The sequence below is a fragment of the Humulus lupulus genome, chromosome 8, assembly GCF_963169125.1.
Source record: "Humulus lupulus chromosome 8, drHumLupu1.1, whole genome shotgun sequence".
Taxonomy (NCBI): domain Eukaryota; kingdom Viridiplantae; phylum Streptophyta; class Magnoliopsida; order Rosales; family Cannabaceae; genus Humulus; species Humulus lupulus.
Window position 1 is genome coordinate 30,875,440 of NC_084800.1, and position 17,580 is coordinate 30,893,019.

Genomic DNA, 17,580 nt, shown 5'->3' on the forward strand with positions numbered 1-17,580 from the left:
AGGAAATATGGTTGGTTTGGTTTGGAAAATTCAGTTAGGATAATCAAGGGGGAAGTGGCTTGAAGCTGGAATTGAGGTGAATTCAAGCTAAATTCTTGATTGAGGTAAGAGTTTTTATCATGTTTGAATTTCGTATCTGGTATGGTTTGAGATTTTAGAGGCATGGCTCATATTTTTCAAGCTCTGGTTTAGGTCTTAGAAGCCATGGTTTGAGTTTCTGAAATTTGAAACTCAAGTGTAGATTTTGGGTGTGATTGTGTAATTAAACTTGTTTTTGATGTTCATAGGTTGTTAAATGGTTTATTTGGGGTTTTAAATTGATTTTGGGGTTTAGGTATTTCTTTGGGTTGAATTGGAGGTGTTTTGGCTCGAGAAAAATGCAAGGGAAAACCCAGAATTCTGGGTTCGCGTAGGGGCGCCGCGACCCTGTTCTTTGGTGCCGCGGCGCAGGCATGCATCAGGATCAGGAGAGGGTTCTGGGCGCCGTGGCCCTTGATGGGAGTGTCACGGCCCTAGGCTATTTTCGACAGTCAAATTTTGCATTTTTAGGGCTTTTGCCCGGGGGCTCGGGGGATGGTTCCAATACATTGTTTTAGGGAATTAGAGGTCCCGAGAGTATGGGATTGGTCCCGGGAAGTGGTTTTGGGATTGGTTAGTATTAAAAGTATTTTATATGTGTTGTGACTAGGATTTCGGAGAGGCTCGGGATAGAGGACTGTACTTGTGACCTTGGTGCATCGGAAAGCTCGGGATACAGGTAAGAAAACTGTAGCACCCGTAGAGCAGGGCGTGGGCCTATAGTGTTGTTGCAGGGCACGACCCTAGATTACATTGTTGTTAGGGTGTAGCTTTGATTGAATTATTATATGCTTGAATGTTGTTTAAGTATGCTATATGTGTGGATATAGTAGCATGAACGGCAAAGGAGCCGAGAACGGCGAGGGGCCGAGAACGGCGAGGGGCCGAGAACGACAGTGGGGCCGGGAATATCACGTAGCACATGGAGTGCTTATGGTTAGGGTGAGACCCCAATGGACACATGGGATATCCTTACGGTGTGGACAGAGAACCCAGGCTTTGGTAACGCTTCTGGGACGGCATGGGCGTATATGTGTTAAATCTTATGGACTGTCTGATTAACTGTGAGTTATCTGTTATAGCGATTGTATGATATGCATATGTTATGTGCTGTATGGGTTTTCTTGCTGGGCTTCGGCTCATGGGTGCTTTGTGTTGCAGGTAAGGACAAGGAGAAAGTCAACCAGCCATGAGTACGGAGAGCGTGGGGGCAGCGTGTACATGTTTGGGCTGCCCGACTGCTTTGGTTGGGGGCATTTTGAGAAATGGCTGTATTAAACTATGTTTTTGATAATTAGTCACTTGTAAACCTATTTTGAATTGTAAACATTTTACAAACCTCGTTTTGGGATCCCGAATGTTAAACTCTTGGAGCTTTTAATGGAACAGGGTACTTTCAAAGATTACAGCCTTGACTTTCTGTTTAATCACACTTTTGTCTTAAAAACCTCGTTTAGCGAGTTAATTGCACATTTTAAACATACTTAGTAACGACTCTAAGGTAGTAGGGCGTTACATGGGATATCCTTATGGTGTAGACCGCAACTCAGGGCCTGGTAAAGCGCCTGGGACGGCATGGCCGTATGTGTTTAACCTATTGGCAAATTGGATATATGCTAAATGGTTCATATGCGTATGTTATCTATTTATGTGGAGTTTTCTTGCTGGGCTTCGGCTCACGGGTGCTCTGTGGTGCAGGTAAGGGCAAGGAGAAAGTCGACCGACCATGAGTATGAAGAGCGTGAAGCGGCGCGTACATGTCTGGTCTGCCTGGCTGCCACGGCTAGGGGTATTTTTTTTTGGAAGTTGCTTGTAAAGAACCCTATTTTGTCGTATAGTCGACTTTAAGTATATTTTGAGTTGTAAATATTTATAAACAGTATTTTGGGATCCCAAATGTTAAACGTTTTATGATTTTCAATAAATGGAATTATTTTCAAAGTTTATGACTCTGTTTATGGTTTGATTACATGTTTGCCTTAAAGCCTCGATTAGCGAGTTAAAAACACGTTTTAAACTCACTTAGTAACGACTCTAAGGAAGTAGAGCGTTACAAGCACTATTTAAAGTCCACAGTAACGATCTTGAAGTAACTAGGGCGTTACACTGAAATTCTGAGAGATTAACTCCAAATACTATAATTCACAATTCTTAATAAAAGTGATTCGTTGGCTAGATAGATTTTAACCACTAAAGTACTTAAAAATCCTTAATATCTTTTTATTTAAGTTGACAAAAATTTGTGTCAACACATGTAAAGTTAGAAAAATGTACTATATCATAAATAATAATAATAATAATGATAATAATAATAATAATAATAATAAATAAAAACTTAGAAAATTATAATTATATTTGATAATAAATTATTAGACCATAATAAATAATAATAATAAACTAATGTTATATTTAGTATAATATTTGTAATTGTACTTTAATTCACAATATAATATTTTAAGATATAAATTGATATAAAAAGTAAATTATCATTAATTATAGTTGACAAATTAAATATTTTTTTAAAAATAATCAATGATAATATTGTAATTGAAAAATGTGCATCAAAATATCACATTAATGACAATATTATAAATAAAAAAATATTTATTATTATGTCGAATTTAGTTTATCATATTTCATGTGTTCAATTTGACATAATTTTTTGCATATGTCATATTTAGCAAATTGCTAAAATATCATTTTTTTATGAGTAATGATAATATTACTTATAGTAATGTGATAATTTTTTCAAATAATCACATTTATATTTGTAGAAATTAGACCGAGTACCCATTTTAAATGATACACTTTAATTTACCCACTATTTTTAACTTTTATTTTAGTACCCAAATTTTCAATTAATGCACTCATTATACCCTTTCAATTACATGTTTTTTTTTCTCCTTAAACACGCTACAATTAGAATGCATTTACAATTTTACTATAATATGACACATATAATACACATTATAACAACACTTAAAACCATGTGCTCAAATAATGGTAATTTGGGAAGTCTCATGATAATAATGGGTAAAGTTCAACTAAATATATTTAGTATCTAATTTTAATTAACTACTCCTAAAAGTGAGTAGTTCTCAACTTTTCCCCATTTATTTAAAATAAGATTCATTGATTTAGAAAATAGTGTCATGATACTTGGCAGTTTTAACGAAGGCTAACAAACCTAGTTGTGACAAAATCATAAATAATTTTGCATATTATTTAGGTTTTTGAATAATTTGGGGTAAAACTAAACTTTAGGTATATATCAATAATAAACCAAAATATTGAGCATTAATGGACTTTTTTTTTTCAGAGATTTTCTTTTACATAAAATACTTAATTTTGCTATAAATATAGTCAATTTTTTTTTTTAAATTTTACAAATTTAAAGAAATTTTTATATTTATAATGTTGTGTCTTTTTTCACATTGTTTTCATATATATATATATTTATGCTTATTTATTCTGATATATATTATTTTTTTAAAAGTTTATTTTGGGTTAATGTTGTGCGTTATTTTTAAGCTGTTTTTACTAAGATTGTATTTTGTAATTATGAAACTTTAAAAACTGTATTTTTGAAAAAAAATTAAGAAACTTAAAAAAATATATGTATTTAAGAATTTTTTTTATATATAAAATGAAATATCCTATTTGAAATCTAATCATCCAACCCCCCAAAAAAAAAAATAGAAAGAACGAAAATAATATAATATAAACTCTTTTAATTGGGTGATTCTGCTCTCTAAATACTATTTTTCTATTGAACGATGGGTTTGAGAAGAATGGGCTAAACTGTAGCAGATTAGACATAAAGAGCACGATGGGTTTTAGAAGAATGGGCTTCAGCGTGGCAGATTAGACTACATAAAGAGAAGAAGAACAAAGGGAAAAGGGAAGAAGATGCCGGACGGAATAATAATTATCAACCCAAGCCCAGCCGAACACATTCACAAGCACCGTCTCGTCTCTTCGAAGGATCATACCTGAGTCCATCTTCTCTGTTTGGAAATTTTGTCTATTCAATCTTCGCTGCCGTCCACGAAATCTTGATATAGTATGTATATTTTTCTGAGATAGCTGCTATTTTTATTTCCAACAGCTCTAGGATGTTATTGTTAAGGATGAGTTTGTACACACCAACTGTTTGAGAATTTTTTTTGTTGATACTCCATAAAGAAATTTCTCTGTGTTTTTCTTAGTCTTCTTCTGATCCCTGATGGGTCGCCAAGGACCTGGCCTCAAAACCCCGACAACACTAATTTTCTTCCTTTCTTAGGGTTTCAAAACACTGCAGGGAAACATGCAACTGACTCTGGAATTCGGGTAATTAACTCTCTTTTATATGCTTTGTAACTTAATACTAAGTGTTCATCAACTTTCTAATTCCCTTGAAACTGTGATTATTACTTTTTTGAGGAATTTTGAAGACACACACATACATGTGTATAAATATTTGAATGCTCCACACGCGAATGGCGTGTATGAATAAATTGTTATAATAGATTATCTAAGAACATTATTTAATGAAGGAACTATGAAGTTTTTAAAATTGATTTTTGGTGATACCTACTTATACCAACTTGAATTTTATGCAAAAGGGTAACTCAGAAAGAGAAACGAAATTCAGAATTAATTTCTGCCTTTGTATTGTTTGTGGAGTGAAATCTTCTATTGAACCTCTTGAAATGTTTGTATCCAATATATGTACATATGAATAGTTTTGATTAATTTGTCATTAATGATTTGGTTCTCCTTTCATAAAGGGGCTTTTTATGTGCGACCTAGAGTTTAATTGGCTCGTGCCTTGTACCGTTGGCCCTTGGTGGGAAGTGATTTATGTTTATGTCAAACTTACGTTCCATCGGTTGAGCTGTATATGTATTTCATGTGTGTGTGCTCTGGTTTACTTCGATTCTGGCATCTTTTTTTTCTATTTTAATCATGTTTCGCAAGGACCTCATTACAATTTTCTTTCTCGAATGCAGTGGGGGATTAGAACTCCTTTGTGAATCTAAAAAGATTCATAAAGTCGATGTTGAGACTCAAAATGGAGTAGAAAAGGTAAGGTATTAAGTTTATTTTTAATTTTAGTATTGTTGTTGTCTTGTGATCTAATGTTATTTTACTTTTCAGTTAACTATGGAAGATTTGCTTACTTGGGTGCGTACCAATTTGATCAAGGAAAGACCTGAGATGTTTATGAAAGGAGACACTGTGTAAGTTGTTCTCAGCTTAATTTGGAGTAGCGTGTCAGTGTGTTTGCTTCTTCCTATTATGAACTTGTTATAAATTCAATTTTGTGGTTAACTGTGAAAAATTGGATGATGAAAAGGCTCCGAGGATTAGAGAGGGCCTCGTTTAAATCTGAAGGACCATTTGAGGTCCATGCCGGGGTTTAATTAACAGTCTGAGGTTCAATTCTCAGGGTTGGCAAATAGCTGGCTAAATGAGTGTTGGGGTTCGTAGGATATCGAGAAATTAGATACTATATCTCTTAAATTACTTGACATTATGTGTACCTCACAGTCACACTTGAGAACAGTTGATGTGTGGAGTTTTCTAGGAACAACTTATCCTTACGATGTAACTTTCTTTTGTTAACCATCACTAGTAGTGTAAGGTGTTGGTTTCTTTCGTAGAATACTCAGATTTTCATATGTTTTTTTTTTGGCAGGAGACCTGGTGTTCTAGTCCTCGTGAATGACTGTGATTGGGAGCTGAGTGGCCAACTCAACACCACACTTGAAGAGAAGGATGTAGTCGTCTTTATTTCAACCCTACACGGGGGGTAGTGTCTGAAGTTATTGTTTCATCTTTTTGGAATAAAGATAATATACTATGTTTTATAGCAGTACGCCTATGCTTGTAAGAGTGATTTTGCCTTTGCCTGTCAGCTAAGTGACATCTTGTTCATGTTGGTTGGTTTTTGGGCATGATTTGTTCCGTTAATAATATTCTATATATTTGAAAAATCAGCCAAGTTTCGTGTTCTTTAGCTAAGATTTGATATGACATGTACCTAAGATTTGAAATTTTATATTTTTAAAAAATAGTGTTCTGTTCGTTAAATTAAAGAAGTAATTGCAAAAAAAATAGATTAAAAAAAGTGTTTTTTAACAATTAAATTTTGGATATAAATTTTAATTAAAGTTATTTTGTCAACGAATCCGTGGAAATATTTTAATTTTTTGTTTGATTCAAAATGATTAATTTCAAGTTATAAGATGCATTAAATCAATCATCTTTTTGTCATAAGATATTTGTCATAAGATATTTTTACATATTTTAGATTTTAATTAATTTATTATATATTTTTTAAATTTACAACACTTCATTTAGAATTTATTTATTTATTTTTAGTTTAATTTTTTTTTTATAAATTTAATATAATTGTATTAATAGTAATAAAATAAAATAAAAGCAGTCTTATTGAACAAAAAAAGTTTAGCTAAAATGAGACAATAATGTTAATTTTGATAAATTTTTTTAAAAAATAATTATGAAATTTAGTTAAAAAAAATAGGAAACTAGAATAAAATTGTCTTCCAAAAATAAAGTATTGAAACATACATGATTTTAATTAAGAGTATTATTAAAATATTAGAAATATTTTAAATTATGAAAATAATTAGAATATTCGAGACATGTTTGCAAAGAAAAAAAAACTCAAAAGTATTGGTGGATCCAATAATTTTTCGATATTTATCTTTAGTAACATTTTACTACTAAGAAAAGTAAAACATTCTCCTTAACGAAGAAAACTACATTAAACTGTGAGTGATTTTGTTCGCTCACTTCCAAGGTAACATAATATCCAATTGCTATTTCTTCTTTTGAGAGAAAAAGCTAATACATTACCTTATTTTAAAGGTCGTTCCTTTTTCATATGAGTTTCAATTTGGTGGTTGATTATAGATTAAGTTGTTTTCACTCTAGTCGAAGCACCAATATGGCCCTTAGATTAGGCTGAAATTCTTATTTTAATTGTTCTTGGCTGGGTTTTGTCTCATATTGTGTTTCTAATTGAATTATACTTATAACAACATTTATCAGCAATGGGTGAATGGATCCTTCCCAATTTAAATATTCGACTTATTATCATTAAGTACAAAACGAAAGAAAAAGAATTGAATATAGTGAAAGAACCAAATTAAGCTACCTAGACAACAATGAAGGTCCACTGACAGATTGTATGAGTTCTTATGGTAGCCCATCAATGTGGAATGGCATACTCAGGCCTTTTGCTTTCCTTTTCTGAGTCTTTCAAGCTCTGTTTCAGCACCTTTCAACTGTTGTCTAAGTGTGGACACTTTTCGCTCTAAATCTTCCACTGTGGTGTGACTGATGCAAGGTTGGTACGGTGTCAAAAATTTATGTGAAAATGATTTCAGTGCCTCTACTCCCGTAACCTACAAAATCCATAATAACTAGCTAGTCAAAGAATTGAAACATATCCATAAACATCATTGGTAAAGATTACTAATAAAGACACATATGATAGAACTTTCTTAGGTTAGAAACCTTCTATCTCAGAAACCAAACACAATTGATGAAATCCCTCAAAGAAAATACTTAATTGATATCAATGGCAAAGAATACAGCTAGCACAATTGATAAAATCCCTCAAAGAAAATACTTAATTGATATCAATGGCAAAGAATACAGCTAGCATCCGAGAGGCTAGGCTCTCCAAATTACAACCTTTTGAGAGGGTTGTTCTCTCCTTAGACCAAATCTGACTATTTCTCCGCTACCCTCACAAATGAATCCCCTCACCCTTTATATAGGTACTGGACAGAATAACAGAAAACCAACTAGGATCCTCTATTTACAATACAACTCAGCCTGCTAAAAAAAATGCCAACTAGATAAAAGAAGGGATACAATAAAATAAAACCAACCCTACTCTAGTTATGCTCGTGACCGCCTATTATACACAAACTGAATGGGAGGCTTATCAATACCCAAAAAACTTCAAGCTGAAAGGAAGGAAATTGTTCCTTGATGGTGTGGAAAGGCTCCCATGTAGCTTCGAATTCAGGTAAGGTCTTCCATTTTATTAGGACTTCCGAAGGGTAGACAGCATCGGCAGTAGCAAACCGGAGATTCAAGACTGCCTCGGGATCCACTTGACTTGAAGTTCAAGGTCTGCCGTGAGTTGTGGTGGAATGGTTGGAGTAGCTGGATCGTTGCCAATTGCTCGTCGGAGCTGGGAAATATGAAAAACAGGGTGGATGCGTGCGTGGTCAGGAAGCTGAAGTTTGTATGCTACCGAACCAATCCGTTGGATGATGGGGAAAGGTCCATAGTATCGGGCTAAGAGTTTTTCATTGGGACGTTTGGCAAGGGATTGTTGGCAGTATGGTCTTAATTTGAGATAAACCATGTCGCCAACAGAAAATTCCAGCGATCTTCTCTTCGTATCTGCTTGTAGCTTCATTCGGTGTTGGGCTTGAAGAAGATGCATACGTAGATCATCTAAAATGGCATCTCTAGATTCCAGTAGTTCATCCACGGATGACACTATGCCAGTCCCTTTCTTGTATGGGATAAGGGCAGGAGGGTCTCTACCATAAAGAACTCTAAATGGAGTGCTCATGAGTGAGGAATGGTATGAGGTGTTGTAAGAATACTCGGCCCATGCTACCCATTTTGACCACTGCCTTGGTTGCTGGTACGCAAAGCAGCGTAGATATGTTTCTAGGCAGTGATTTAACACTTCGAATTGCCCATCGATTTGTAGATGGTAGGCTGTGCTTTTCTTCAACGTAGTACCTTGTAGTTTGAAGAGATGGCTCCATAAAAGACTTAAGAAATTTTTTTCCCTATATGACCATGTAATCTAACTATCTCTTTCATAAAAAATTCAGCTACGGTAGGAGCAGCAAATGGATGCTTTAGTTTGATAAAATGGGCATACTTAGAGAGGCGATCAACAACCACTAAGATAGTGTCCCATCCTTCCGACTTAGGTAGTCCTTCGATAAAATCCATAGTGACCTCATCCCATACTTGTGCCGGAAGGGCGAGGGGCTGTAATAGGCCAACGGGAGAAGTGGTGAATAGCTTGTTTGTTGACAAATAGTGCAGCGTTGTATAAGCCAGTGCACATCCACTCGAAGTCCCTCCCAAAAGAACTCGGCTGCCACTCGTTTGTAAGTCTTGAGTTCGCCCGAATGTCCACTAAATGGTGTATTGTGAAATTCTTCCAATATCTGAGGGATTAGGGTGGATTTCTTTGGGATAACCAAGCGGTTCTTATAATGAAGGAGGTCATTGTGGACTTGAAACCCATGTTGCCTGTTTTTACCTCATGAAGCAACTTCCATTGCTAATTCTGGCCAAAATGTCCATTCCGAAGTGACCATGGTGTCAAGTGTGGCCACGTCAACTTGACGTGATAAAGCATCCGCTACTTTGTTGTGGGCACTTGGTTTATGTTCGATCACAAAATCCAGCCCCATAAGCTTAGATACCCACTTCTATACTCCGAGCCTATAACTTGTTGTCCCAACAAAAATGTCAAGCTTTGTTAATCAGTCCTCACTACAAATTGACGACCTAGCAAGTAAGGACGCCATTTAGCTATTGCATATACTTTTGCCATTAACTCCTTTTCATAGATAGATTTCCTTCGAGCTTGAACACCCAAAACCTAACTATAATAGGCAACTGGATTCTGATTTTGTAACAAAACAGCCCCCAAACCGTGGCCAGAAGCATCAGTTTCGATTACAAAGGGCTGAGAAAAATCAGGTAATGCTAGTATCGGAACCTGAGTCATCACTTCTTGGAGATTACGAAATGCTTGTCCAGCCGCTTCACCCCATGAAAACTGGTCTTTTTTGAGCTGATCGGTCAAGGGTTGAGCTTTGATGGTCTTAAGTAGTAGCCATTCGAGCATTGCTCTAATTTTGTCAGGATCAGCTGCTACCCCTTGTTGAGAAATAATGTGGCTGGGATACTCCACTTTTGTTTGTCCAAAGGTGCATTTTTTTCGATTAGCTAACAGCTGGTGTTTGCAAAGAAGAGTCAAAACTTGTGCCAGATGCTGTTGATGTAGCTCGTGTCTTACTGTACACAAGTATGTCGTCAAAAAATACCAACACAAAGTGGCGCAAATAGGGTCGAAACACATCATTCATGAGTGACTGGAAGGTGGCTGGAGCATTGGTTAATCTGAAAGGCATGACAAGGAATTCATAGTGGCCATCATGCATCCGAAATGTCGTTTTGTACACATCTTCTTTTCGCACTCGTATCTGGTGGTACCCTGATTTCAGATCCAATTTAGAAAAAATTAGAGCACCATTAAGTTCATCTAGTAGCTCATCTATTACTGGGATGGGATACTTATCTGGTATGGTTACTCTATTTAACACGCGATAGTCGACTCAAAATCTCCATGAGCCATCCTTCTTCTTGACAAGGAGAACTGGACTTGAAAAAGGGTTGGTGCTCGACTGTATTATTCTAGCAGCCATCATTTCTAATATTAATTTCTCTATCTCAACTTTTTGTGAATGAGCGTATCTGTATGGTCGAACGCTGATGGGGGCAGAACCAGGCTAAAGTGTAATTGCATGCTCATGTGATCTTGTTGGGGGGGTTCAGGCATGTCAAATACAGCAATGTCTTGATCGAGAATGTGTGCCAAAAATTCTAGCACAGTACGGTTCGAAAGGGTGTCCTCCTTGTGGACATGATTTAGCTCCAAAATAAAGCCTTGTTTCTCAGCTTGAAGATTTTTAACCATGGTCTTTAAAGACACCAAGGATTGGTCAAGAGATGGATCCCCTTTAATTGTTACATTCCTTTTTCCAATGTGAAATTCCATGGTTTGCAACTTCCAATTGGTTTTGGTCATGCCAAGTGTAGTGAGCCACTGTAATCCTAATATAACATCGACACTCCCCAAAGGTAGAAGCAAAAAATCGTCCCAAACATCCAAGCCTTGGAAGTGGATATTCAAGTTTCTGCAAACTCCTTCGCATTTCAGCGAGCCTCCATTTCCCATCGTGACGCCGTATTCCTTTATCTTCGTGATTGAGATATTCATTTTAGCTACTAGTGCCTTAGAGACAAAGTTGTGAGTAACCCCCGAGTCTATAAGAATTACTCCTGCATTCGAGCCAAGATGTCCCTTGTTCATGGTTGAATTGTTTGATAACCCAGTCACGGATTGAAAAGAAACTTCCACATTTTTCTGTATCTCTGTTGAGTCTAATTCCACTTTGTCCTCACTATCCTCCTCGGATTCTGGTTCTGAAACGATGTCGGTAATCTCCTCAGGGCCCATGATGACTTGTAACTCTCTTTTCTTGCAGCGGCAGCCCGGAGACCATTTGTCATCGCAATGAAAACACAACCCCTTTTGGCGTTTGTATTGGATTTCTGAGTCGTTGAGCTTTCGAACTTCAGTAGTGGAATTCGTCAAGTACGTCCGAGCTGGTGCCTTCTCTACTCTTGTCGATGACTCGGGTAGTGTTGTGCGGTTGGAGGGTGGGTAACATTGTCTTGAGGCTCTATTCTTGTCCTCTATGTCTTGAACAATATCCATGGCTTCATCCACATTTCCGGGGTTTGTGAACTCTCAATTCTGCTATTAAGGATGGAAGTAGACCATTCAAAAATGTACTCAGTTGCACAGCCGAATCTACTGTCTTCAAAGGTGCCAAGAGCTTAATAAATCTCTTCTTATAATATGAAATTGTCCCCTCTTGTTTGACAGTCAAAAACTGGTCATACAACGATCCCTAATGTGTCTCGAAAATGGCGGAGCATCAATCTCTTCATCTCTTCCCAACTATGAATGGGTCTCTTGTTGCTCTCGTATTGGTACCAAAGTAGAGCATCACCAAAAAATGATATGAAGGCAGCCTCAATCTTCTCATCCTCGTCATAGCCATGGCAAGTAAAAAATCTCTCAGCTTGCATTATCCACCCATCTGGATTTTCACCATCAAAGGTCGGCATCTTCAGTTTCTTAAGATGATTTTCATGGCAAAAACATGTCTTGTGTTGACCCCTGTCAAAGGAACCTCTTTCGAAGTTTTGATCCCCTTGGAAACCTGCTATTAATGACGTCCCAGCAGACCTTCATCGAAAATCTGATCGTCCCTCACTCGGCTGGGGTCAAATGGTGTCTCCGACCCCTTACTTTTTCCTTTTTCCTGGCTGCCAGCAGTGCCATTCACCTCTCCCCCTGTTTCTTGGAGAGTTCTTGACTTTTCTTGAACGGCCATGAGAGCCTTGAACTGTTGCTGAAGGGTTTCTTGCAGCTGCTGTTGAATCTTGTCTGCATCTCCTGTATCAAATTCTGAATGGAACCTTTGAATTCAGAGACTTCTATCTTCAGAGATTCAAATTCCTCCTCGATTCCAATAGTAGGATCATGCTTCTCCGTTGCTTTCTTAGGCCCACTGTCCGCAGCCCGCCGCACCAATTTGATATAACTTTCTTAGGTTAGAAACCTTCTATCTCAGAAACCAAGCACAATTGATGAAATCCCTCAAAGAAAATACTTTATTGATATCAATGGCAAAGAATACAGCTAGCATCCGAGAGGCTAGGCTCTCCAAATTACAACCTTTCAAGAGGGTTGTTCTCTCCTTAGACCAAATCTGTCTATTTCCCCGCTACCCTCACAAATGAATCCCCTCACCCTTTATATAGGTACTGGACAGAATAACAGAAAACCAACTAGGATCCTCTAATTACAATACAACTCAGCCTGCTAAAAAAAAATGCCAACTAGATAAAAGAAGGGAAACAATAAAATAAAACCAACCCTACTCTAGTTATGCTCGTTACCGCCATACACAAACTGTATGGGAGGCTTATCAACATATTTCTGTAACCTTTTGATTCTCCCTAAATAGTTCGTAACAATCATGCCAGTTTTCAATTAATGAAGTTCTCAAAAATCACTGTATCTAAAATTTTAGATACAACAAAAAGAAGTTTTCTGCTCTATAAATTAATGCAGTGTAATTTACCTCTTGTGGCAGTAATGGCAGCTTGGTGATGTGAAAATCATCATACAACATGTAGAACTGGTCAAGATATTTCTGCTGCATCCGCATTCTTGCTTTGAGCAATTTAGACTCGACATCTATAACAACAGAGGGAAATAATGTGCTTAGCTTCTGTCAAAGCAACTCGAGAAAGAGAACAAAAATGGCAAAATGAAGTAATGTTGCACCTTCTTCATCGTAAAGTACTTGGTTAATGATAATGTTGTGCGTATCTATTTCAAATTTGGTAAGTTCCTGTACCAGTCTCTCAGTTTCATAGAGTGAGAGAAACTCTGGAATGCAAACACAGATAAAGGTTGTCATGTCCTGCAAACGGTGAAATATGAATTAATTCCAATATGTGAAGCTTCAACATTGAACTGCATGAATTTCAGTTTCGTACTAATTAAGCTGATTTTTTTTTTCATTACTGAAAAATAAGATAAAATTTGTCAAGTGGTCGCTAACAATGTCAGGAAATAGCAATAGATAGTCATTAGTGCTAGGTACAATAGAAATGAAATGATAGGCTACGCAAATGAAGAACAAGCAGATAGAACATGGAGACAAAATGTAAATTAACCAAAGAGCAAATGGGAGAGATAAACATAAAGACAAATTGTAATCAACCAGAGAGCAAAGAACTAACACTAGGTACTTCAAGTTCTTTCGCATAAAGTATTTAATTTGTTATATTAAAATTTATTACCCACCAGCTTAGCCTTTTCTGAATTAACAAGTTCACAAAAATGAATTCAGTTATCACTTCATGTAGGGAGTCTTACCGGGTCTTTAAATTGTCTGTTAACTTGTTCAATCACATCTTTCATGCCTTCAAGCTTTCCCAAAATTGCATCTTCTCCAAATTCATCATCAACACCAAATAGTCGAGTCATCTACCACAGACATTTTACAAAACACTTGAATGTTAATCTTACTAGAAATGAAATCAAACAATAGTTATTAAATGATTACAAGATCATGACTGAGTGCTCATTCTTAAATAGTGGTTACAGGTGAAGAATAGCAAGGAAAATTATGCCGAGGTTTCAAATTGGAGAAAAAACACTCAAAAGAATGGCAATATGTGAAGGAATAGCCATAGTCCATGGTTACAGGTGCACGGAAAATGTAGAATCATAAATCAGATAAAAAGAAAAGTGCTCCATAAACAAGGATAAATAACAAGTACAAGAAAACAAAAAATCGAGGTCTCTAGGACACTAATTTGATAGGGCGGAACAAAAGTATACCTTGAAAGGTCCAACTGTGGGAGCTAGTATTGTAAAAGAATCAACAAATAAAATGATTCTCTAGTCCGGTCGTCAAAACAAACAAAACCATGCAAGTAATTTACTTGAAGTAAAGGTCTCTGAATAAGCCATGCTCAGACATCATTTAGGGAAACAAAACAACCATGAGTATGCATATCAGGCAATTATTAAACCCAATACACCATTATTATAGAAAATATATTGCATCAGGTAGATTATTTCACTACACCACTGAAAGTGAAACCACACGGTCATAAACTTTTAGATATGCAAACACAATAAATTAAAGCAATCCAATGTGATATTAGATATTGCTAGAACAAAAAACAATCTATTAGCAGCGACCAAAATATAAGAATTGCTGATTATATTTAGTAAAAGTCAGAACATACCTGGTTTATTATACCACCAAATTTACTTTTCAAAGACATAATTTTTGCAAGACCCTTCTCCAAGGTAGATGGAAATTGCAATAACCGAAGTGTATGACCAGTTGGAGCAGTATCAAATACTATGACGGAGTAATCCATTGTTTGCACCAATCTTCAGGACATAATTTATAAGGCTATCAGTTATTTGTCAAATGAAACCTCAAACACCTTGACGTTGAAGTTTGTCAAGTAGAGTTTCTCATGATAATAAAAAGCAAGCTTAAGGGTAGCCATTACTTATTTGGATCCAAAAACAATTTCTGTAGTTGGAGAGAAAAAAAAGAAAGAAAGAGAGGAATTGTTCTCATTTCTTACTTCAGCATCTCTGCAAAACTCATGGCCTCATCAATGCCAGGAATGGCGTTTGCTAGCTCTGAAAATAGACTATCCATTCCTTCCGCACCAGCCACATCTTCATTCTCAACGGTTGGATCCACTTCCTGTAGATGCCAAAACCAGAGAGGACTACATAAAACCTCAGTGAAAAAAAAATTCAAGGTTTGATGAAAGCATACATAGTTATACAACCATGAGGACACGAAACGAAATCCACCACAAATCAAGGCAAGAGGAAAACTGTTTCTCAAATTTCAAATGATCACACGGTACCTCTTGTTCTCTACAAAGCAGATAGTTTTATGAATTGGGTGTTCCGAATTCCATAACTACACTAGATTCAAGAAAAACAATAATAAAATCTACCACAAATCAAGCAGGGAAATATCAGTATCTATAATTTTAATCTACACAAATATATACAGTAACAAAAAAACAGGAATTGAGTGTCCGAATTCACTAAAGAACCCATATATATAATGACATGCATAATTCGCACCTCCAAAAAAATATACAGAAAGATAAATTAAAATCAAAATTTACCAAAAGCAAAAACCCGACAAGAAAACAATATGTTCGTTACCATAGCGTAGAGATTGGTGAATCCATTAACCAAAGTAGGAGTCTTGGTAAAGCGTTGCTGAAATGCATCGCTGAGATTGTGAGCAGGGTCGGTGGAGATGATCAAAACGGAAGATCGAACTTGGGAGAGAAGAATGGAGATAATGGAGCTACAAGTGGTCTTCCCAACGCCGCCTTTGCCTCCAACGAAGACCCACTTGAGGCTCTCCTGCTCCAGAATGTTCTGCACGGTCCCTTCAGGTAAATCCACCGCCATTTTCAGAGGTGGATCAACTCTCTCTCTCTCTCTGGTTATGAAAAAATTGGGATTTGGAATGAGAATCTGGGTTACTTCAAAACAGCGCTCTCATCTCATCTAACAGAACTCGGCAACACCGAAATTAGCCTCGCTTCCACGATACCCTTTTAGTTTTAGTTAACCCCAAATTGTAAAGATAGAGACTAGTAACATGTTATGTCTATGTAATTTCTTTTTAAGTATATTTTTTTACAAGTAATTATTTTTAGTTTTTATTTTAAAAACACAATTTTATTTTATTTTTTTTATTACAAAAAATATGATTTATGTATCTACAATCAAATATATATATTGATCATAAATTAAATATCCTAAAATTAAAACAAAAAACTATGAAAAGTATATATTATTTTATAAATGAATGATAATTGATGTAAAATGTTATTTTTACAATTTTAGAACTGTAAATAAATATTTAGTATTAAAATAAAAAAACAAATAATGAAAATATCATAATTTAAGCATATAAAAAAGTATTATTGTTAATATTTTATTAATTGAAAACTTAATAAATAAAATTATTAATGTATTCAAATTTTACATTTTTAATTAATTAAAATTATTTAAACATTTTTATTCTTAATCCCAAACTTTAATTCTTTAAAAATTATTATTAAATTTCGATTTTTTAAAATATTATATATTTGTGTAATTAAAATATGTATATTATAGTAATATTGAAAATAGATTTGATTAAAATTATGTTCAAAAAGTGTTTTTTTTATAATACATTTGTATTTATTAAATGAGAGAAGAATTAGTTCACTCAAAAAAAAAAAAAAAACGAGAGAAGTATTAGTTGGTACTAAGCAAATAAGATGATAGCCAAGTACTGTAATTCCTTTTATTGTCTTGTCATTTTTACACTTCTTATATGATCATCTAGTAATTGTTAAGAGACTTGATAATCTAATCTATTTATCAAAATACTTCACTAAAATTTCACTTTTTTTGTCTTATCTCACACTTAAGCATTACACCATTCATCTCCGTATTTTTTTTACATTATTTAAATATTATATTTATAACAATTATTTATTAGTTAAAGTCAAAGAAAAAAATTGAAAATAAAAAATAATAATAAACAAATAACTATTAAGAGAGAGAAAGGAAAAAAAGATTAAAAAAATATATTAAAATAATAGATATATTTAAGGTCGAGGCTTGGCTATATCTAGCTCTTCGAATATTGGTGTTTGTGCAAAGTTATCGTACCTAAATATTTAGAGCATTTGATGGAGAAATATTTTAAGTCTTTTAACTAAATTTTTTACATAAGAGCTACTTTAAAGGAGCTATTGGAACTGCTCTTAGGTGTATTTCTTACTTCTTTATCATTTTATATTTATAAACTTTAGATAAATATCATCTATAATTTTGTGATTTTAAAATTCCACAACAAATCATGTGATTGCCAAAATGAAACATAATTAAACTTTATCATAATTTTAGTAAAAACATTTTAAAGATTTTTATTAATACATTAAAATATTCTTTAATTAAATTATAATTATCACTACAACAAAAAAATGTCATTTGCGTCAGTTTCTAACTGC

General features: G+C 35.0%; 2 protein-coding genes across 3 annotated transcripts; one reads left to right on the forward strand and one right to left on the reverse strand.

The window, feature by feature from the left end:
- The first annotated feature begins 3,944 nt into the window (after window positions 1-3,944).
- LOC133796628 (ubiquitin-related modifier 1 homolog 2-like) lies at window positions 3,945-6,082 on the forward strand. Of its 2 annotated transcripts, none has more exons than XM_062234229.1 (5): window positions 3,945-4,141; window positions 4,287-4,410; window positions 5,073-5,148; window positions 5,221-5,303; window positions 5,762-6,082. In XM_062234229.1, exons 2-5 carry the CDS (start codon window positions 4,388-4,390, stop codon window positions 5,877-5,879), a joined length of 300 nt encoding a protein of 99 aa, XP_062090213.1. In that variant the 5' UTR covers window positions 3,945-4,141; window positions 4,287-4,387; the 3' UTR covers window positions 5,880-6,082. The 2 variants fall into 2 exon arrangements, with proteins under 2 accessions (XP_062090213.1, XP_062090211.1); XM_062234227.1 differs by having other exon boundaries at window positions 3,952-4,141; window positions 4,364-4,410.
- A 1,050-nt stretch (window positions 6,083-7,132) lies between these two features.
- Window positions 7,133-16,140, reverse strand: LOC133796629 (ATPase GET3A). Its single transcript, XM_062234230.1, has 7 exons — window positions 15,728-16,140; window positions 15,124-15,248; window positions 14,770-14,920; window positions 13,889-13,999; window positions 13,292-13,430; window positions 13,086-13,201; window positions 7,133-7,496 (listed from the first exon to the last, which is right to left on the reverse strand). The coding sequence occupies exons 1-7, from the start codon at window positions 15,980-15,982 to the stop codon at window positions 7,320-7,322; spliced, it is 1,074 nt and encodes a 357-aa protein (XP_062090214.1). The 5' UTR covers window positions 15,983-16,140; the 3' UTR covers window positions 7,133-7,319.
- Window positions 16,141-17,580: the final 1,440 nt, after the last annotated feature.

Coding starts and splice junctions, on each gene's coding strand:
- LOC133796628 (XM_062234229.1), top strand. CDS start 4,388: ATGCAACTGACTCTGGAATTCGG. Junction 4,411..5,072: donor CAACTGACTCTGGAATTCGG/GTAATTAACTCT, acceptor TCTCGAATGCAG/TGGGGGATTAGAACTCCTTT. Junction 5,149..5,220: donor CTCAAAATGGAGTAGAAAAG/GTAAGGTATTAA, acceptor TTTACTTTTCAG/TTAACTATGGAAGATTTGCT.
- LOC133796629 (XM_062234230.1), bottom strand. CDS start 15,982: ATGGCGGTGGATTTACCTGAAGGGACCGTGCAGAACATTCTGGAGCAG. Junction 14,921..15,123: donor AGTTTTGCAGAGATGCTGAA/GTAAGAAATGAG, acceptor TATGTCCTGAAG/ATTGGTGCAAACAATGGATT. Junction 7,497..13,085: donor TGCCATTACTGCCACAAGAG/GTAAATTACACT, acceptor TGGATTTTGTAG/GTTACGGGAGTAGAGGCACT.